General features: G+C 34.7%; 3 protein-coding genes across 3 annotated transcripts; 1 reads left to right on the forward strand and 2 right to left on the reverse strand.

The window, feature by feature from the left end:
* On the forward strand, positions 1-942 carry LOC120263139. Its single transcript, XM_039271038.1, has one exon. The coding sequence runs from the start codon at positions 1-3 to the stop codon at positions 940-942; it is 942 nt and encodes a 313-aa protein (XP_039126972.1).
* Positions 943-3912: 2970 nt separating this feature from the next.
* LOC120263140 (protein MAIN-LIKE 2-like) lies at positions 3913-8465 on the reverse strand. Its single transcript, XM_039271039.1, has 4 exons — positions 8376-8465; positions 4390-4762; positions 4119-4299; positions 3913-3976 (listed from the first exon to the last, which is right to left on the reverse strand). Exons 1-4 carry the CDS (start codon positions 8463-8465, stop codon positions 3913-3915), a joined length of 708 nt encoding a protein of 235 aa, XP_039126973.1.
* Positions 8466-17298: 8833 nt separating this feature from the next.
* On the reverse strand, positions 17299-20104 carry LOC120263945 (junctophilin-1-like). Its single transcript, XM_039271927.1, has 3 exons — positions 19123-20104; positions 17774-18002; positions 17299-17687 (listed from the first exon to the last, which is right to left on the reverse strand). The coding sequence occupies exons 1-3, from the start codon at positions 19902-19904 to the stop codon at positions 17523-17525; spliced, it is 1176 nt and encodes a 391-aa protein (XP_039127861.1). The 5' UTR covers positions 19905-20104; the 3' UTR covers positions 17299-17522.
* Between the last annotated feature and the right edge of the window lie 3744 nt (positions 20105-23848).

Consider the following 23848-nt stretch of genomic DNA (forward strand, 5'->3'; position numbering starts at 1 on the left):
ATGGCAGAGACTTCACTTAAATTGGTTTACTACAATGGTTCAATCACTGCTAGTGAAAACACAATTATATTTTCGTCGGAGGATCAATCATATTTTTATGTCGAAGATGAAATCTCTTACGAAAATTTAGAAAGATCCATTGAAGAAAGCATTGAGCCTGCTGACAACCAAGGAGTTTCATGTATCAAATACAAGCTCCCAATTTCTTCAGGATCCGGTAAGATTCGCTATCGGTCATTCAAATTGTGTAATGATCGAGATGTTCAGATGATGTTCGACTGCCACAAAAGAAATCCAGATATTGGCATTATTGAATTGTACGTGGAGTTTAGCGCTACAACTTTTGAGGGTGCTCCTTCCCAACAACAAACCGCCCTAGATGACAAAGTTCAACGCAATATGAGACGGGAGAGGATTTTATCACCATGCCAAGTTAATGAACCTGAACGGCTCTCTACAGAGTGGAGGGCACAAGATGATCCACCACCCAATATTTATTTTACTAATTCAAAACATCTACAAGGCAGAACAAGTTCTTTTCATGATACTCATGAAATTGAATTCGGTCAGTATGGGCGATCCAGTGGAGACGATGAGGACGACGATGGTGACAGCTTTGGGGATGACACTAAAGCAAATGTTGATGACATTCAGATAGAAGAATGCAATCTTGAAGACGTTTCAATGACCGGCCATAATTTCACGATGGCACCAATGGAGCCTCCAACATATATGCGGACCCTTGATTTGGAAGCAATGTCCACACAAGAATTTTTGAAGTACCCTTTATTGTATGCCGACACATTAAGCGGAGCAACGACAAATGGAGATCTTCATGTAGGCATGAGGTTTCAAAGCAAAGATGATGCTATGACCGCAATTAAGCATTATTGCTTACGTAAATCTGTCGAATACAAAGTTATCAAGTCCGATCCGACTTGATACTCCGGTAAATGTAAGTCTAATGGCGATGGGTGCAATTGGAGGGTTCACGCATCCTACAGCAAGCGGAGATAGCTTTGGAAAATTACAAAGTACACTAGGCCTCACACGTGTTCATCAACAATGATCTCGCAGGATCATTCAAAGCTGGATTCAAACATGATTTGTCGCCAAATACAAGCACTAGTGCAACAACAACCAAGCATCAATGTAGCAGTTTTAATAGCAGAGATCAAGAATCGATATCGATACACACCGACATATAGGAAAGTATGGACAGCTAAGCAAAAAGCGGTTGAAGTAGCATTTGGCAATTGGGAGGAGTCCTACAATGAATTACCAAGATGGCTATCAGCGTTGCAACAGTTTATTCTTGGGACAATAGTTGATCTTGAGATCCAGCCAGCATACGGTGGACCTTACCTGGTACGTGATACTCGAATCTTTCATAGAGTTTTCTGGAGCTTCCCCGCATGCGTGGAGGCTTTCAAATATTGCAAACCAGTCATCCAGATAGATGATACCCATATTTATGGCAAATACAAAGGCACTTTGTTGTTGGCAATCGCACAAGACGGTAATAAAAATATCCTGCCGATTGGTTTTGCCATCGTGGAAGGAGAGACGTTGGGTGGATGGACTTTCTTCTTGCGCAACTTACGTTCTAGTGTAACACCACAACAAGGAATATGCTTCATATCTGATCGCCATGAATCTATCAAATCAGCTTTAGATCACTTGGCCGTCAGATGAGTGCTCCTCGTGCGTACCATGTTTACTGTATCAGACATATCTCGGCCAATTTCATGCATCATTTCAGAAACAAAGAAATGCAACGGATAGTTGTCAATATTGGCAAGTTACAAGATTAACTTTTTTTTAATCTAACTCTTACATTGTTGTTAATTATTGAAGTTATCTTAACTTTTTAAGTTCACTGTTACAGGTTATTCGAAAACCATTCAAGATTTTAAAAACTGGTATGGTTTACTGCGGGACAACAATGCAGAGGTGACGAGATGGTTCGATAACATACCGCGGGAGATGTGAGCTCAAGCATTCGATAAAGAAGGTATGGTCACATGACAACCAACCTCATAGAAACCTTCCTATAACAGCTATGGTTAAATCAACGTACTTCCGACTTGCCGAGTTGTTTGTGAGGAAAGGTGTACAGGCGCAAGCTCAAATCACATCAGGCCTTATATTCTCAGAATCACTAATGAAGACAATCCAAGAAAATCAACAAGCAGCATCCAGCATTTACGTTCTTCAATTAGACTGTGAAGAGAAGTCATTCATGGTAGATGAGATGCCACCCCTGCAATTTGGGCAACAAGCTAGCAGTTTTCGCATCAACCTAAGATCACATTGGTGTGACTGTGGTGCTTTTCAGGTGCTACATTTTCTAAGTCGGCATGTCCTTGCAGCATGCTCGCATATTCGATCTACATTGGGAGGGGTATGTTGACACTGTGTATAGGCTTCAAACAGTTTTTAATGTATATCGTAAAGAGTTTGAGCCAGTATCAAATGAGGGATATTGGAACCCTTATAATGGTCTACGTCTACATCCTGATATTACGATGAGAAGACCGACGAAAGTAAGACCTAGAAAATGTAGCAATGAATGAGATGGATATTAGGGAAGGTGTTCAGCGAAAACATTGTGGTTTATATCGCAATGAAGGACAAAGTCGCCGAAATTGTCCCAACATTGCCGGTTTAAGTAGTCAGTCGTAATGTACTCTAAATGTCTTCTTTGTTGTAATGTTTTAATGATATAAGCCTTCCATATAATTATAACATGCAATGACTTATTATTAAAGCCTTTTGTTAAAGCATATGAAGAAAAAACAAATGCAAAGAAAAATAACATTTCAAAAAATACACAACATAGAACACCAAGAAAAAAAAATACTACAGATGGTTTTGCGCACACAATAAAGAAAAAAACAACAACTAATACAAGAGTCTACTCTACCGTCTACGCTGCCACCTGTTAGTAAAACATCAGATGATTTATCCGAATCGTGCATTACTAAGGCTAGAGTGTTCAGGTTCGCAGCAAAGTACGAAGGATTTGGGGTGATTCCCAGTCTTATTGCCGAAATGAAGTTGAACGACTAGATTGTCCATGTTCCATAGGTGGATGAGGTTGATACTCAAATAAATTCTGCACAAAGTCCATCTCGAAATCAACCGAGTATCTGCTAGGTTCAACTGGAGGAAATCCATGGAGATGAGATGATCGAGTAACGTTGATATCATCTGATGAGTAAAATGACTGGTACCCTTCGTGATGTGGGTGTCGAGGAATATGTGCCTCATCGTGTTTGGCCCGATAACTATGCCAACGATGTCTTCGTACAGGAAGACTCAGTGGTGCCACATTTACAACTATTGTTGGAAACGCTCTGAGAGGCGCTGGAAGAGTGTTCCCTCTCGTACGAGGATCCAACATGTCCTGATCTATCGATAAAAATAGTATGGTGTTAGTAGTATACCAGTCATAATATTCCACCGACATTGCATTATTCCCGGATGGAACATGGAGGCTGAGGCAACATGACGCTCTATCTCTCCAGTATCCAATTCATCTTCTGTGCATCAATGCCCAATCTGTCTTAATTCTACCACGAAGATCATGATCATGGGTTGGTCCAATGCAAACTGGATCGAGAGGAACACCTTGGGCGAAGCCAAATTGTCTTGTCACTCGATCTGTTTGGTGCCACTCAACAACTTCGAAGCAAATCAATGATGTAAACCCAGTCCATAAAGGTCTATTCGTGAAAATGTCTTGTGGCACTTGTGCGATTATCTCGTTCGAATCTTAAGGCCGCCATATAAACTGTTCAAAATTGTTTACCAAATAATCAACGATTATAAATACCTAAAATATGTGCATGAATTATCAGTTTTTTTAACAACATTACCTATTGAATCTCCAACCGATCTAGTAACTACCTATATATCTTCACATTGTGCTTTGTTGTTGCGGCTATCATCATCCACTTCAATGTGAGCCCACCTAAAAAATGAGAATGAATTATAATTTCAATGTATTATAATTAAGTGTAAAATAAATCATCAATTTAATTTGCTCTCAACTACGAGCCAAAGGAAAGGATACGATAACACGGGTTTGAGGGGATATACTTGAAATCCTGTACCATGCCCATGATTGAAGTAATATCATAGATCCACTGATATTTTTTATATCCTTGTTGGATGCACAGCATAAAGACATGTACAAGTTTGCTAGACATACTGAACCCCAACTGTATCTTCCTGCTTCTATAAAATCCCTCAGAAGTGGTAACCACTTCAGATGAACCCTGTTCTGAGACATGTCTGGCATGAGGATACAAACAATAAGCCTTAGGATATAGGCACGTGCATAACATTCTATCTGTCATTGACTTGCATCGTATGGCAACATACCAAATGTTTCCTCAAGCCAGGTTAGAGTTATACTCTGACCTTTCCTTTGCTCTGCCAGTGGGACCACTCCGAGCAACTCCACACAGACAGCACTTCCTAAGCTGAAAGTTTGCCTGATGACTTCGTGGCCGTTAATGGGTAAGCCGAGTAATAGCGCCACATCTTCCAACGTGATTGTTGTCTCATCGCATGTAAGGTGGAACGTGTGTGTTTCAGTCCGCCATCTCTCCACTAATGCGCTCACAAGAGCGGCATCAATTCGTAAATTAAGAATTTGAGCCACATGATAGAGCCTAGCTTCTCTTAAAAGGCCTATGATCTCTGGAGGAGGCTCTACAATAGACACATGTCTACACCTAAGAACCCAATCAAGCTGTAGAAAGTTATAAATTAATCAATTTCATATTAAATGGAAAAATAAAATAGGTCGACTTGAAAAAATATAAGACACGAAAAAATCATAAATCCGAACATATGCCATCGAAAAATTAAATATGATTGAAGAGTAAACCATAAACATTGGTGTGTTATTTTTGTAATACATCATCTATCTAACCTAATAATATAATTATTAATACGATTAATAATTATGAAATAATACAATTATTAATATAAACTAATTATTCAATATCATTTTTAATAAAAAATTAACCTTATAATATACTAGGTTATCTAAATAAACATGCTTCGCCCATAATATAACAATTATTAATACAATAAAAAATTAACCTAATAATATACTAGGTTATTAAAAACAATAACTTAATACAATTATTAATAAAAAAATAACAGAATAATATACTAGGTTATCTAAATAAACATGCTTCAAGGTTAATATAACAATTATTAATACAATAATTAATTATGACATAATAAAATTATTCATAAAACCTAATGACATATTACAATTATTAATAATAAACAAAATTACCTAAAAATATAGTGAGTTATCTAATTAAACATGATTGGGGTGTTAATAAGATAATTATTATACGATTAATAATTATGAAATACTACAATTATCAATATAAAATAATGAGTTAATACAATTATTGATAAAAAATAACCGAATAATATACTACGTTATCTAAATAAACATTCTTCGAGGTTAATATAACAATTATTAATACAATAATTAATTATGACATAATAAAATTAATCATAAAACCTAATGACATAATACGATTATTAATAATAAAAAAATTACCCTAAAAATATAGTGGGTTATCTAATTAAACATGATTGGGGCTCTAATAAGATAATTATTAATACAATTAATAATTATGATATAATACAATCATTAATATAAAATAATGACTTAATACAATTATTAATAAAAAAACAAAAAATATACTAGGTTATCTAAGTAAACATGCTTCGAGGTTAATATAATAATTATTAATACAATAATTAATTATGATATAATACAATTATTAATAAAAAATTATCCTAAAAATATACTGCGTTATCTAATTAAACATGCTTCGGCCACTAATAAGATAATTATTAATACGATTAATAATTATGACATAAAAAATTATTATGTGAAACTAAAGTCTTAATATAATTATTAATAAATAATTAATTTCAACGTTATCTAAGTATACAAAAATATTACCTTTTCCGACAAAATGGATTAAATATGATCACTCTGTAATCTTAAGAATGCCATCGAAAATTATCAACAGAAATCTCATACACGTGTAAGTATAAAACACCCGAACAATTAGAACTTGAAATAAGATTAAAATGGGAGAAAATGAGAATGGAGGGGGATATAGTATGAAGTAGGAAGTGGGTATTATATAAAAAATAATAATAATAAAATAATTCAACGGATAAATTTATATCCGTTAGTAAAGTGGCTACGCACAGTTTTTTTTTTGTTTTTTTATAAAGCCGTTAGAGCCTTAGGGTGAAAGCCATTAGTGAAGAAGCCAAAGATAATGGAAAGGGTATTATCTAAACTATACTCATAAAAAGAATATTTTTAAAACTTAACAGCAGCTGCATGCTGTTAAGTTCCATTGGCTCTGAAGAATATTTTTAAAGCTCTTTGGCTTTGAAGAAGCCAATGAGTTTTTTTTTCAAATTAAAAAAAATGGGAAAACGGGAGTTAATCTCCAGTTTTCATTTTTTTTTATTAAAAAAATTACAAAATTTTGAAAACCGGAGAATTTCTCCCGTTTTCTAAATTTTTTTAATTAAAAAAAATGAAAACGGGTGAAACTCTCCCGTTTTCTATATTTTAAAATAAAAAATAAAAAAAGCTGAAAACTGGGAAAGTTTTCCCCTTTTTCATCAACGTGCGTATTTTGGTAAATAATCCCAAACATGCGTAATTTAGTAAATATTTTTTTTTTGGTAATATTTTATAAAAAAAGCCTAAGTTTGTGTGTTTTTTTATAATATGTACATTGATTATAAAAAAAGAAAGTTGTTCTTTAGTTTATCATTTTTGTAATTTTTATGGTGAAAGATTAATAAATTAAAATATTAATGTTGTCTTTGATGTTGCCTCATATATATATATATATATCTTTATTTGTCTATATTAGAAATACATTTGATTAGTTATTAAAGCATCTACTCAATTAATAGGATTTAATACTTTTGGTGAGTTCTGAGACCTATAGCAGTAGATTTTTCTACCGCTATAGGATACTAAACAAATCTATAGATACAAAAATGTTTAACCGCTATAGGACTTATAGCGACAGTTTTTTTTTTCATTGCTATAGGATACTAAACAAATTTGTAGTTACAAAAATGTTGCTCTGCTGTGGGACTTATAGCTGAAGAAATGTTCAGCCGCTCTAGAATTTATAGCGAAAAAATTTTCCACCGCTACAGATCATTGTACAGCTCTAACCCTAATTGATAAGATAGTGACAAAAGTGTACATTTGTTACAAAAAAGATATAGCAACCAAGGATTTAGTAGCTAATTAGCTATCAATCGCTATAGAGGTATTGAGGCTAAAACAGGCCTATAGCAGCAAATTTTCCCACCGTTATAAGTTCTATTTCTTGTAGTGTATGAGGGTTAGTCATATGCGAATGTTGGTAGATTCGTTATCTACGAGTATTCGTAGATCTCCATTCGATTTGTCATCTACCAACGGATTACATTTGTGTTCTACAATAATTCTTGTGAACTGGCAAATGGGATGAACTGTCACAATTTGACTCGCAGGCTCTAAGACACGACAACCGCCACGGTAACCTGAGGAGGGATACTTTATCACTCAATGCTCAAGTCACCGCAAGGCTGACAAAAATACCTGAAATAAGCAATACTGAATAAAACATACAAAATAAGATAAAGAATAGTTAGATACACAGGGGAAGCAACAATATAATAACCTAGTAGAAGAGTTCAGAGAAATATGCTCGTCACAAGTGGAACAAAGTTTCTAAGAACTAGATAAGCAAGCATACCAAGCATATATAGTTCAAACACACTAGTGGATATATGTCCTTACACAACATGTTTATGCTAAAAAACAAACAGAGAAGATACAGGAAATAAATGTAGAAGGAAAGCTAGCGAATGCCTAGCACATTGCTTCACTGGCGCATTATTGCTTGCTAAAGTCTTGAAAGAAGTAAGATAGGTGAGTAACTTAAGTCACTCAATGAGTGGGTTAGCACAATTCTAAATGAGTATACCAAAATAATCAATATAAACTATCAAAATAATCTTTTTTATCATAAAACAAAAGGATTAAAACATAATAACATATACCTAAAAAACAGGTGCAATAAAACCAAAGATAGCATAAAAGAAGCCTTTTTTTCTCAAATAGGGTTTCAACAACAAATTCCCGAAATATAATACACGGGGTTTAAACCATAAAACAAGTTGAACAACCTCAAATCAATTTAGTTTCAAATAATTTACAAGAGATCACATCTCCAAAGTTCACTTTGCATATAACATAAACTTTTTTTTAAAAAAATGGCAAGTTTGCATCACCAGCAAACCCATAATGGTCTAGAAATCCCCAGACCCTTTGCCATGGCCGTGGCTAGTTCAGAGCCATTAACGTACTCATGTCCATGACGATGACCCATCCATTTACTGTATGGTACCTTCAGCTTCCCGATGACACCCCAATCAGGTCCTATAACCCCCCTCCCCCCCCCTAAATTAAACGAAAAGAAATCAGCCGATCTACCATGCCACACTTCAAAACGCTGGTGGTATTCACCACCTACTATATATTCTACCACAATCTAAGTAAAGCAATTAAGTATATCTCAACAAGAAGTCTATAGCCAAGACAACATTCAATAACAAGAATAAATATTATCTCCACATATAGAAACACTAAAAGAATAGCATAACCAAAGCTTCATAAAACAATACAACTCAAACTCACAACACAAAAATCATCATAAATATCTTCTCTCGAACATCAATATTTTTCAATTATGATTCATTAATAAAGAAGTATACTCTAAGATGATCAAAGCATCAATTCAAAGTATTTAAAACCATGGAAAACTTCAACTCAAACAATATAATGTATAGGTAATGTTTCTAATAAAATTATGAATCTCAAACCTAGTCAGAACTTGGACGATTAAATTTCCCAGACGTGCTAATCCTCCGTTGGCTCCTTACCTCGAGCCAAGATCTCACCACCTAGCCAAAGCACAAACATAAACAATAACAGGAATTAAACAAATGAAACCCTAGCTCGAAAAGGTATGCAACCCTGATAAGTGCTTGTGTATGAGTAATATGAAGTATTCTTTTCTTATATTGAGTATTATTTCTCTCAGATTTTATCGCTTATTCGTGTGTATATGTGTTATTTTATGCATGTAAGGTTGTGGAGGCAATTGTGGAAGAAAGGAACCAAAATAGATTGTGGATGCATTTATTGATGATGTTCTTGGATTGAACAAATGTGAAGACAGAAGTTGTGCTCAAAGACATGTGGGTGTGTGCCAACCTTCATTGTGCTTAAGCGAATACGCAAAGTGGAGGAGCACAAAGGCAGTAATACTCATGTGTTCTGACTTGTGTAATACTAGCAAGATCTGCGTATGGGATTTCATTGAAGACGCAGTTAATACAGCAAATCATTGTAGCATAAGTACTGTAGTAGTTACTATTCACAGCACGCAGGAAATCAATTTCTGGAAATTCCACACGCCAGTGTGGATGCCCAATTCTAGCCCCTATAAGTACAGCAACTTGAGACATTTTGAAAGATCTTTTTCCCATTTTTTGCCCACCTTTGGAAATGCTCGTGGCTAGGGGGTTTTATCTATGGATAGCATGTTTTTACTTTCGATTTCCTTATTGATTGTGTATTGCTCCATGGAGAGCTAAACCCCTAGTGGGTGCTTGGACTTGTAAACCCTAGGATGATTTTGTTTCATGACCTTTATTATGTTTCTTTAATTGATGTTTTAATTGAGTTCCAACCTTGAAATCTTGTTGAATTGATTTTTCCTTAGAGTGACACTAGGGTTGAGAATCTACATTGGTAATCCTTGTGAATGAGTGATACTTCATTAGTATTAGACAAAGCTAGGTTGGAGAGGCTCGAGAGGGTGAGTCGAGAGATAGCGGAATGCCCCCTTTCCCTTACGATGTGATTTATCCTACCTCCACGTTCCAAGAGTTCTTTGCGGTCACAATAAAGTGAAGTGCTAAGAGATAAACTCCATTGGGGCTTAGTTGCGTGAGCAGCAAAGTGAAGTGTTGAAGTAATCCTTAGTGTTGGGGCTTAATTGTGACTATGGGTATTTTGCCTATACCATAGGGTTAGATCTATATTAGAAAATAGGGTTTATCACTTGGGGTCCCTAAAGCTTTAAGCAACCTTACACAGTGTGAGGCGTCCAAAGTATTCCTTTCCATCGGGGCATGGTGTAGGGTTAGCCACGGTTGACCTTAGGTTTGGGACCATGTGTATTTGGATTTCCACAACTTATTAAATATCAGTTAGGAGACATAATGATTAGTCTTGCACTTGAAACAATAGTCCTAGGGTGAGTAATATCTGGGTACCCCATTTTCTATCGATTGCCTCTTCTTATCTCTATTGCATCTCTTTCTTCTTTTCTTTATTTTTACTTGCATTGATATTTATTCACACATCCCTTCAATCATTTTCACTATAGTTAAATAGCAATACTTGTGTTTTCGAGCACTATTTTCTATGGATACGACTACCCACTCACCAGGGTACTTTATTACTTCGACATCCGTGCACTTGCGGTACACACACACAAGAGGTGTGTCAAACCCTTAATTCTAATGAAACAACTAAAGTTCACCAGTGCTATAGTACCACTAAACCAAAGAATTTCTAAGGGTCTGAGCTTTACTCTAAACCAAAGAAGCTAAAAAAACAACTAAAGTTCACCGGTACTATATTACTACTAAACAAAAGAATTTATAAGGGTATGAGCTTCACTCTAAACCAAAGAAGCTAAAGAAACAACTAAAGTTCACCGGTGCTATAATATTACTACTGTAACTAAGTACTACTACAGTGAACTCTACCCTAACAAAAGTATTTCCTCTCTAATTTATAGCATTAAACATGGAAATTTCTTTACAAACATCAACTGCAATGAAACCACAAAATTAATGAATTCAATTTAAGGCTATAATCACCCACAAATCAAGAAAAATCTAGGATTTATATGTACGTTTTCAAAAAACTCAAATACAAGAAAATATGAATAAAAAATGAAAATAAAGTCGGATCGAAACTCTTACTGAATTGAAGAGTAAGAAAGGGAGAGGTTTCAAGCTTTAATTCGCCATAATCGATTGGCAGAGAAATTTGGAAACTAAAGAGATGCTCTGTTGAAGAAGGAAGATAAACAAAGAAGAAAGCAAGGCAACTCTCGGGCTTCTACAGTGCCATCTGCTATAGTACCAAAAAAAATATATACAGTGTTCGGCTAAAAAGAAACTACAGTAATACATTGGTTATAACTACAGTATCATGTTGGTTATAACATAAATGGTATTACTGTGCTTATGAACAGTTGCACAGTGAAACCGTCCAACCGTATTTCTACTAGCATCTATAAAAAAAATTTATAAAAATCAAACAGACACTGAATGAACCCATTGTCATTCCCCAACCCTAGTCGAGCATGTCGCAATCGCCACGATAACAAGAAGTGGACCCTATAGTGTCCCACCTCCTAGTCACCGTAAGGTTCAAACCACACCTGCTATCACAGTTACTAAACTAGGAGACAAAATCTACAACATAACCAACCAGGGTTTCAAATACAACCAGAAAGTACAAATATAAAATACAAGAACAACACATAAAAGATCAAGTCTAGAGGATCCATAGAGTTTACATACACACTGCAACTAACCTAGACAAGGGAAATAGATAAGTCAGTCTACTGCATGCCCAGCACAACCTAGTCTAACCTCGCAGTCTGAGAAAGAATAAAAAGAGTGATGAGTAACAGATGTTACCCGGGTGAGTGGTGACAACATAGATATAATAGAGTAGTAAAACACTTCAAACATTAATTACCACAATAATAATAACATATAAAAGGAGTTCCAAGTATTTAACAGATTAACAGATAACAAAATGATTCATAAATAGTACAAAAGCAACATTTTTCAATACATTGAGCACCACTCAAAATACAGGCTGGTCTCAAACAATTCCCAAACTAATTGTGGCCATGACTAGTTACGGGACCACCAAGGTGTTTTAAGATTTTTAAAATTCAATATGTTGCCTTCCTTAGTGTTGACCACTGAGATCCCCGTGTCATGACCCCAAGTTTATCACATAAAAGTCCCCCTTGTCAATGGCTCCGTACACCTCCTAACTAGGGTAAACTCAGGGTTGACCAAGCCGCATCCCATCAGGCTGGATTGTGGAACCCCACATTGTAGTGTCGGATTAAAGTCCGTAGTCACCATCAAAACTAAATGTCATTGTGCAATTCTTTCCAATTCCAACTCAAGGAATCCACCATACAATGCTTAAATACAGAAATGTACATCAAACCATATTCCATTTATATGTAAATACATATACATGTAAACATACTTCTTTCAAGATACATACGTATAAGTATACTAGAACCATTTTTGCCAAATAACTCCATGCTCAAAATATCCATATATATATATATATATCAAATGAAATCTTATTCATCATCAAATTTACATTATGAAACACAAAAAGAAATACTATAATACTCTTATTAAATCTATGCAATTACGAATTGAACCACTTACTGAACTAGCCGTCTCGCCTCGAGACGCACTCACTGGTTGGCAATTTTCTTCCCCTTGAAAGATGCTTCGCCACCTAAAATCAATCAGGGAATCCAAGAACCAATGAACACAAGAATGGAAACTGAAATGCATGCAATGCAATGTTACATATCGAACATGTAACTCTAGGGTTTTTCAGGGAAAACAATGCCATTTTGGACCCAAACGACCTCAAACTGGAGTAAACCTAGTTCCAATAAATTCCAAGTAAGAAGGGCTTTAATTTGGACCAAAGAAATACAAGAAAAGCCCAAAAATTTCCGTACTACAATAATCTCGGGATTGCTACAGTACCAAGAAATTACTATAGTACCTAGACCTTATTCAATGGTTTCTTGCCGATTTACAAAACTAAATCACAAAATTTCTTTACAAACATACACACAAACGAATAACCACAACACTGATTTCAATTTTGAGCCTAAAAACAACCCAATCCATGTTGTATTTTTAGGGTTTCAAAGATTTACGAGAACGATTAAATACGAGAAAAATACAAAGGAAAAACCTTGAATTGAAGCCTTACCAAGTTCAAGAGAATGAGATGAAAAGAGATGGAGCGTTGATTCATCAGAAAAGCTTGCTGAAGAAATTTTTTTTCAAAATAGAGTGATCGGCCAAAGAAGGAAGAAGAATGAAAACAAAAGAAGAAACAAAGGAAATGAAAGAAAGAGGTGCAATAACGTTGCTCTCTTATCCTTTCTTTTTTATTTTTAAATAATTGAAAATGATCAAAATGTCCTTCTAATAGAAAATAGAAAGAAAAGAATCCAAAAGACTGTTTTACCATTGGTTTTCGGCTGATTTTCGCACACAACCTACTGTGCAATCATGCAATGATGCCACTAGTGCTACATGACCAGTTTACCCCTAATGCATACAGAAAAATCTAAAAAGAGGCCCGAGGTCAAAAATTAAGACAGGGTACCACACCCATTCCTTTCTATCCCTTTTCTATCACCTATATTGTTTCCAACTGCGGACGTTCTACGACGTACCCACTATATATATATATAGAAGTTGATGCAACTATTCAATCAAATGATAATCGAGCCCGGTCCCTCATCTTTTCTCAAAAACAAGTATCCAATTTAGGATTTAATAGTTAAAAATAATTGAAAATTCTAAAACTTGCTTTAAAGATATTTAAGCTTCAACAGTTAATCTGCAAATAATTATAAATGAATGCTTAAGAAGAAATTTAAACTCTGACAAAACAAATAACTTGCAATTTTTTATTTTTTATTATAAATGTTCATGTCATGCGAATCTGAAAATCTAGTTTTGCTCAGAATTTTAGAAGTATTCTAGGTTAATTTAAATTAGAAGTTAATTCAGTTATTTTGATTTAGATTGAACTCTTATTATAAGCCACAGTAAACCAACCACCAAGCCATGAACATGTACAAATACTTTATGATTAAATTTAGTGTTGACTGTTGACAAAGAAATTAAAAAGGACCACAAGAGAAAAGGCAGGTTCATTAATTTCAAAATAGACAGCTTTGTAAAATCCCTAGTATTCTAGGTTAATTTAAATTAGGAAAAAAAAAGTTAATTCAGTTATTTTGATTTAGATTGAACTCTTATTATAAAGCACAGTAAACCAACCACCAAGCCATGAACATGTACAAATACTTTATGATTAGATTTAGTGTTGACTGTTGACAAAGAAATTAAAAAGGATCACAAGAGAAAAGGCAGGTTCATTAATTTCAAAAATAGACAGCTTTCTAAAATCCCCAAATGCTATTCAAATCTTTTGAAATTTATATCGATTGAGGTCCCCACAATATTTGAGGATATATTTAATACACTATTTAAGAATTCTCTTATGGTTCAAGCAATGGGCAAAGAAATCCTCCTTCAGTGACTTATGGTTCAAGCAACCATCATGTTCAAGTGTTTATTCTATAGCGTTGATTACCCTAGCAAACATCATGTCTGGACCACCACCTGTTTTTGTTTAAAACTTATCTTTTTCCTGCAAATTCTCCTTTTCTTCCCTTGCGATAAGCGACGCAACTCATAGAAAAAAATTGTATGTATAATATATATTGATATATATATATAATAAAGCAAAGTCAAGATACTAAAAATATTTATTTTCAAATACATATAAATCACCACCTTATTTTATTTAAATTAAAAGATAGTTAACTGCAATTTATTATTTGTGTCTTTAAATATAATAAAATAATTGGCACAAACTATGGTCTTTTAGACAATTCTTCATTGTAGCATAATATTTGCAAATATAAAATATTATTTTAAAATTTGTCGTAGTTAAAGATGGATGTAAATCTAAATTTCAAGTGGTCCATGTTTTAACGTGACCAGGATAGGATTGCATTTGTTTTTTTTTTCTAGGTATTCTTCATCACTTTATATTTTATATTTTTTTTAAAAAAACTAAAAATTTTTAAATTCGGATTTTCTATTCTGGTCAATTTGAAATCTATATAAATGAAACATCACCTCCATCTTAATCAGATGGTTAGAGATTCAAAGGCTGGCTAAATTATTAAAAACAAAAACATGAGGTATTCAATGAGCTAAGCCAAGAGTTATTTGAAAACCAGTAATGGTGGTCCCAAGGGAAAAGCATATTAATAATGTTATGACATATATTTGATCGTATATTCTTCTTAAGGCTGTGTTTGATTAGCAACATGGAAAATGGCTAGAAAAAAAATTTCATGAAAAAATTTTATATGGAAAATGAAAAAATAATCGTCTGATTGGCATTATTTTCTAGCTAGAAAATCAAAAAATTTCTATGGAAAATTCAAATTTTGTTGTTTGATTGAGCTCTTATTTTTCCACGGAAAATGAAACATTTTCCCTGGAAAAAAACGTTGTTTGATTGCATCAATTTTCCCCGGAAAAAATCACATTTTTCATGGAAATTTTTTTAAAAATTATTAAAATTATAAACAGCGCTAGTGGATTGAATCTTAGCGCTATGTGGAATTGAATCTTACAATCAAAACGTCGCGGGTTCTGTTCACTGATCTGCATAAATTTATTTAAAATATTATCAAGTTATATAATTTATCTATTTTTAAAAAAAATTAAAATAAAAGGAAAAACTTTTCTTTTAAATTTTTAAAAGAAAAGTTATTTTATAATTATAAACAACGCTACGTGGAATTGAATCTTACCATCAAAATGCCGCGGGATCTGTTCACTGATCTAGATAAATTTATTTAAAATATTATCAAGCTATATAATTTATTTTTTTAAAAAAATTTAAAAGAAAAGGAAAAACTTTTCTTTTAAATTTTTAAAAGAAAAGTTATTTTAAATATTTCAATCGCACGTTATCTTTTCATATAGCCCCTTACGTTTTCCCTGAAAAACTTTTCCCATGGTGGAGGCAGAAAAAAAAAAATTTCACTGCTTTGAGGGAAAATAGGGTCACGTGACAGAGTCTGTGAAAAAATTTTCTACGGAAAATTTTGGCAAACAAACATCCTATTTAGCTGGAAAATGACTTGTAGAAAATTTTACCAGGGAAAAAAAGGCAATCAAACACAGTCTAATATTTTTAGTTTATTTTATAGTTTTTATTTATTTATTTTTTAAATTTTTAATTTTAATAAAATATTAAAGATACCGATCTCACAAGAGATTGATTGTACAGATGAATTATAATATATATATATATATTTTTTTTCTGTTTATGTGGGTTGAGATGCCAAATTAGAGAGGCTTGGTAATGCGGGGCATGAGCATGCGCAAGAAAGAGGCGATGCTGCTAAATAATAATAATAATAATAATAATCAGAGGGAGGATAGGGATGTGTCATAAACATTAATAAATCTACCATACAAGTTCAAAACAGCGCCTAGTCATCAACAAAGATTGCCAGAGGATAAGTTCAATGCACTTCTTTGGGATCTTCAAAAATAAAAAGTTTTCAACACCAAAACAACCAAGAGAAGAAAAACAAACCCACTCGGGTCAAGCAAAAAAGAACACATCTATGTTATGCTACATAACAAATACTTAAGACAAATGTAGTAGTTGGATCAGATAGGGCCACTGGTTTTATTCTATTCACCTTTTCATCATTAAAACCAGAAAGCTGAAAAAAGTGGGGAAAAAGTTAGAGACATGAAAATATAATAGAAAGATAAAAATATATAATTTGATTCTTAAAATTTCCAAATGCTGATTTCATTTTCCATGAATGATCACTTCTGTGTTCACAGTTATTTAATATTTAATTTTTTATTCATTGGCCTACAGTTATAATCGTTTTGATATCTTTTGAAACATATTTATTGACAGTTTTGAACATTGATTTGAGTGGTTAGACGAGCAAAAACATTTTCCGCTGAAATCTTTAAAACGCAGGACAAAAGTACTAAAATGATCAAAAAGTGATCAAGACGATACATTTTGGAATTCAAGAAGCGAAATGAACATTTGCATACAGTTGAAGGACAAATTATAAGCGTTCACCAAATCAAAATTAATCAAATGAACAACCAAAGCTAGGAAAACCAATTGAATTCCAACAAAATCACCAGTAACCAGTTTGCCACTGGAGAAGCACCACTCCAAGCTTATCATAAAATAACCGGAAGAACAACACTCCAAGCATATCGCGAAACAAGAGAAGCTTACATTGTAATCATTTACATAAGAGTTTATGTACAAGTTACAGAAGTGAGAAGGCTGTGGGATCATGTATATCAGGATTGCAAAACACCTACGCTTGTCAGTCAGCTTCTTTCCTTCAAATCTCTATTGAAGACCCAGGCATTTATTTTGGCACACAGGTCTCTGACTCTCATTGATTATTATCTAGTAGCTAAAAATTTACAAATCAGACGTCCAAGTCGCAAAACTTTCCATCGATCCGATTCTGGACAGCTTTGATGGCAGCAACTCTGGCGGCGGTAGCTGCTCTATTTGCAGCAGCTACTGCCTTGTTCACTTGTTCTTCAACACGAGGAACAAGAACTGCATTCTCAGAAGCCTTTCTGGCAGCCTAGAAAAACATACAGAAATTAATTGTCTTTTATTAGATGCTTGTACACAAGGTGAAGCTGCATGCAATTGACAAACATGAACTACCTGAACAGCCCTCTGGATAACCAGATCTGTTGCTGGGTGGGGGCCTTTTAAAACACCACAATCCCACTCCCCAGATCTAGAGTCACCATTGCGGAATGCATACATTCCAAAACCTTGTTTTCGACCTTCATGCCATGAACCCTCATAATGATGACCGTTTGCAAAGTGATACACACCAAAACCATGGATTTTGTCTCCAAAGTATTCTCCCGCATATCTATCCCCATTCCTAGAAGAGAAACAACCATTGCGCCATCAACAAAAGGCAGCATGCATTGGACACAGATAAGTAGTCACATAGCATAATTTCAGGGTCACTGTCAAAACTTGGAATAACAAAATAATGCTGCTTGTGCAAACTATTTTCAGGGAGAAAAGTCAGGCAGCATTAAAAAGATAGATTTTTTTGGGTGATTTGGTATTAACTTGCTACAGAAGAAAAAGGTCTGAAAACTACAAGTTATCTGATTCTTGTACAGCAAATCACTAATTGGACAACAGAACCTTTAGAAATGAATATGCAGATGTTTCTTGCGAAAACCTATCCCAAACCACTATGTAAGAAACTAAACACAATCAAGAATAAAGAACCAGAATTCTTCCAAAGAATGAATATAATGTCAAGAGTTGGTGATCTATCTTAATTTTATAACTTTCAACAATATGAGAACGAAACAAATAGCAAAAGAAGACCCGTCTACAACTCATATACCCGCTGATTTTTTTTTGATAATTATGGTCAGGTTGATCAATTGAAGATACTGAGTATGTCAGCACAACTGTGTGAAGAATATCTCACAATTAGAACCTTAAAAAAATATCAAACTCAAACAATCATACTGAAGGCACTGCATCTCTGCCCGAACCATCAGTTTCCCAATTCAATGAATGCAAAAAACCATCAAATTCAATCCAAAAATGATCAATCAAATTAGAGCATATATGTTCATCAGTGTTCCATTTAGAAAAAAGAAAAAGAAAAAGATTTAGAACCTCATCAATACACACTGTAAACCAATTCAGAATCTTCAATCAAAACAAATTAAAAGCTCATAAAGACCCAATGTCAAGGCTATCTTACAACTAGAAACATAAATAAACTTAAATTCAAAGAGCCATACTAAGGCACTGTATCTCTGCTCCGACTATCAGTTTCCCAATTCAATTAAATACAGAAAATCAACAAATCGAAACCCTAAAAAGAACAAACAAATTAGCGCTGCAGCGCATAGATGTTCATCAGTGTTCCAACAAATCAACATATTAAGAAACTCATCAACAAATAAACCATACACCTAATAAAAACGAATTAAATGCTCATAGAAACACAAAAGTTGTAAAATTTGTACCTAAAATGGTAGCATCCAAGGCCATGCTTGACCCCTCCCTTGAACTCCCCAACATAGCAGCTCCCATCAGAGCAAGTCTGCACTCCGATCCCATGACTCTGACCACTGAGCCACTCGCCAGCGTAGCAATCTCCATTATAGAACTTGTAAACCCCAAAGCCATGCCTTAATCCCTGCCTATACTGGCCCCGATACCGGCTCCCTCTCGCCCAGCTCTCGATCCCATACCCATCATATTTCCCATCGATCCAATCCCCTTCATACCTCCCTTTGGCGAAGAAATTATAAACCCCACTCCCATTGCTCCTCCCCTTGTGGAATTCCCCTTCATAGAAATCACCATTGCTGTAGAACTCCACACCTTCACGCACGATCTTCCCACTGTTCTTCCTCTCTTTTCCGTTTCTCCTATCCTCCCCGATGAACCACTGGACTGAGTCCCCCCGGCGAACGCCACCACGGCAGCCGGTTCTCAAGAGGCCGGATCTCCGCGCGATCACGGAGGCAAAGGCGATGATGAAAGAGACGAGGAAGAGGGTTCCCAGAGAGGGGTACTCCTCTTTGAGGTAGAGATAGAGAAGCAAGAGGAAGGGGGAGGTAAAGAATATCGGCAGGAGAGGGGGCCGGGGATGAGATTGTTGGCTCTTGTAGCGGTGGTCCTTCTTCTCGTCGGCGTTTTCTTCTTCGTCTAGGGTGGCGAGGCTTTGCACGGAGGAGCGAACCGTCGGCGATCGGAGAAGCGAGGACGGCGTCCTTGTGAGCTTAGTCTTCTGAAGCTCCATTGCTAGGGTTTCAAGCAGGTTGGGAATCGAAGAAGGGGATGGGAGAGATGGGACTCATGGCGAGAAGAAGAAGAAGAAGAAGAAGAAGAAGAGGATTTGAAGCTCTTTGTTCATGGCTTCCCTGCCGGTTTTGGAGCTTTGGAGTGCCCGCCCAAGCTCCTTTAGACGGTTGGATGTGGAAAATGCTTGCTGGCCGTTCGATTTTTCACCCATTTTTTTGGGGTCGGGTTTGGGATCCTTTCACAATGCCCGATCCGTTATTGTATTTCTCACTTTTAAAATGCTTAAATTATTTAAATAATTATTTTTGGGTCTTTACTCTAATAAATATTAACAAATCAAAGTTAAAACAAAGGTCTTTTAACTTATTAGTATCAAGTTATTTAATTAAGATGCTGATTTTATGAAAAACTTGAACTTGAATATGAAAACCAACATAAGGTGAGGACTTTTGAGTTTTTAGTTGGGTATTGTTAAGTCTAATGACGTAGGATTGGCATTATATGACAAGCCAAGTGGTGACATGGCAAGAAGATGATGACGTGGCATGTGGTGACTCATCAAAGGAAAAGATGACTAAGATGATGATGTGGCAAAAGATGTTATCATGACATTTAATAGAGATCAAGGTGGAGATTTGATTAAGATCTATATTGAAGATTTTATAGATATTTCTCTCAATACAATCATGTGATGATAAACTATTTTTGGAAAGTGCATCAAGACTATAGGATCTTCTCTAGAAAGGCAAGTTTTATTTTTGATATGATTATCTTTCCTTGGTAAGATTCGGGATGATTATTCATATCTTTGATAGAGCTCCTTTTTAGAAAGATCTATTTGAAGAGAGAGGAATATTTTATTATTGGCAAGAGTTCAAGATCATAAAGATTATGTGAAGCTATTAGAAGACACAAGTTAAACTTCGTATGAAGCTATTTGAAGACACAAAGATTTAGTTTGGTGTGAAGCTATTTGAAGACACAAACTAAATAAGGTAAAGACATACCAAGGAGATCATCAAGACCATATTTAGCATTACTATATTGAAGGAAGATTCAAGAGCTATCTATAGGCAGAACTATTTATGGAGACTAGTCATATGAGGAGATTGATTGAAGATTGCATGTGATATGATTAGAGATTTGGAGATCCAAGCATGGATGATTGAAGATCATGCTTGAAGATATTGAAGACTAAACTTGGATGAAGACAAGATCAAGTTTAGTAACAATATTTCCATGAGTCAAACGAAGATCATTTGGAAGACCAAACTTGGGCCAAGTTTGGAAAGGAAGATCGGGAGATCTTCGGTGGCTATCTTCGGTAGGATGGTCACGTGTGCCTTGGTGGGCACGCCCCTCGGAAGAAGGAGACCTTCTGAAGTGATGTGAGGAAGGAAGCAACTGCAAGCAGGAGGAGCTCGGGTCGAGTCAACTGCTACGAAACGGACTGAAGGAACCGGGAGGTTAAAGGTCGCAGATTCGGGTGCATCTGGCTAGAACTCAGTCATGTTCAGTAAGGTGGGCAATGTTGCAACTGGGTGTTGCAACATCTAACTTTGGAAGGTGTCCAAGTTAGGAAGCCGCCGAGAATTCTAAAAGAGCTAACTTTGTAGACGTCGGTGCGTCTATATAAAACATCCTGCTCTAAGATTTAGGATGGCGCCAACAAGTGAGAGACTCTTCTGTGAGAGTTGAGTGTGTGGCCGTCGGGCAATCTTGAGAGGATTTTCTTTGTATTGAGAGAGTGAGTGAGTGTTGTACTCCTTGTTCCTATACCTCTTTTAGTGGATTGTTTCTCCGGGCCTGGCCCCCCAGATGTAGGCAAGGTTGTGCCGAACTGGGTTACCAATTTGCTTGTCTCCTTTATCTTGCTTTGATTGTGTGTGAGTGTTTAATCTTTGAGTGAGTTTTTTGAGTGAACTTAACACATCACACCCCTTCCGGAACCATCAGGTATAATACCCTAGATAGTCTCTGTATTATACCCAAAGTGCATTTTTAGTCATTTTAATATTTTTTGTCTATATAAAATCTCTGTATTTTTCATTTCGTGTCAAACGAGTCCCTCCCCCTAATGTCTATTTAATTTCTGATTGAGAGGATGACATGGTATTTTTTCATGAGTAAAAAAATTAATATAATACCCAGTTTAGTCCCTCTATTATTGGGAAATAATCATTTAATCTCTTTTATTATTTTTTCACCCTTAGGAAGTCCCTCTAATAAGGGACTATAGGACAGTTTTGAAATAATAAAGGGACTAAACTGAGTAATATATTTAAAAAATTAATAAAAAATGAGGAACTTTCTAAGATAAAAAATAATAGGACTAAAAGGTCATTTCAAATTAATATAGGGACTAAACTGGGTATTATATTTTAATTTTTTAATCATAAAAAATGCCACGTCAGCTTCACAGAAGGAAAATTAGACGGCTGTAGGGAGAGACTTGTTTGATACGAAATGAAAAATATAAGGATCATACATGGACAAAAAAAATATTAGAGACAAAAATGATAATTTAGAATATAGGAACTACCCAGGTTATTATACCCTTTAGTTATGTTACACAGTCGTATCCTTTTAATTATTTGGAAAAAAATAATTTTAAAAACCAATAACTGGTGTATTTTTAAAATACGCAATAAATAATAATTAATCATGATATTTAAATGCAGGAACATAATCAAAGTTCAAATATTAATTGACAAAGTATGACTTTTTTCTTTACACCAATTCAAAAAGTATGACTTGGTAAATAAAATGAAATAGGTCGGGAATGATCCATAAAACATGCGGGACTTTAGCGGGTCAAGATGTGGATCTTTACCGAATCTAAACCAGACCCGTTCACAATGGAGAAATTATGAACGGTTTTAGTGTGCATGACACGTGAAAGCGTGATGTGGCCGTTAACCCGGAGGAACATCGCAATTATTGGGGTACAAAAGGATACAGTTATTAGTTTTAAATTAATAAAATTTATATTTACTTTTAACAGGTACATTTTGACCCTAATATATAATGATAAAAATTATATGGTGGCAAAGCGTGTAAGTCCATGTTACTGGATTTTTTGATTCACAATAATGATATAATAGCATGTTACTATAGTCATGTTATCGGAAATGTTATGATAATTTATAATAATTATATTTAATTAAAAATTAATATTATATAATAATTAATTTAGTAATGTTTTAAATTTTTTAAAATATCCTTGTATGTATAATTTGTACAGGTTTACATTTAAAATAATAAAATTTGAGATTAAAATAATTAAAATATAACATCAAAAATTGAGTTTTGCACATTTTCCCAAAATATTTTTATAATTAAAATTTTGAGAAAATGAGAAGTTAGGATAAAATAATGTTTTTACATGAAAAAAAATAATTGTAATAATTTTTTTTTAATTTTTGTAATTAAAAATATTTTCAAAATACCATTATCCAAAATTAATTTTAAAGAATAGCCACAAGAGAGCAATGATCATCATGAAATGAACATACAAACACAAACACATAAATCATAAAAACACAAGAACATACAACCATACTTGACACGTCCGAATATGCGTGTGTGTATCGCAAATGCACGGGTGTCGAAATAATAAAATACCCAGTGAGTTGGGTAGTCGAATCCACAGGGAACAGGGTTACTAGTACTAACTTCTTCTCTGCTATCTAGCTTAATGATAAATGGAATGATGTGGTGATCTAATGTGTGAAAAAATGAATACCGGAGACGAATATGCAAGGGTAAAATAGAGGGAGATCTCAATCAGTAAAAGTGGGGAATTCGGGCAATGCTCCCCTAAGATCTAACATGAAGTTCAAAAATTGCTAAATATTTCTAAACCGAGCTTAATGAGTCAAGGTAATCCAAGAACAACCGGCCCCTTGCCTCCAAGCCATCAGTACTAGTCCCCTACAAGGT

The sequence above is a fragment of the Dioscorea cayenensis genome, chromosome 6 (assembly GCF_009730915.1).
Source record: "Dioscorea cayenensis subsp. rotundata cultivar TDr96_F1 chromosome 6, TDr96_F1_v2_PseudoChromosome.rev07_lg8_w22 25.fasta, whole genome shotgun sequence".
Taxonomy (NCBI): domain Eukaryota; kingdom Viridiplantae; phylum Streptophyta; class Magnoliopsida; order Dioscoreales; family Dioscoreaceae; genus Dioscorea; species Dioscorea cayenensis.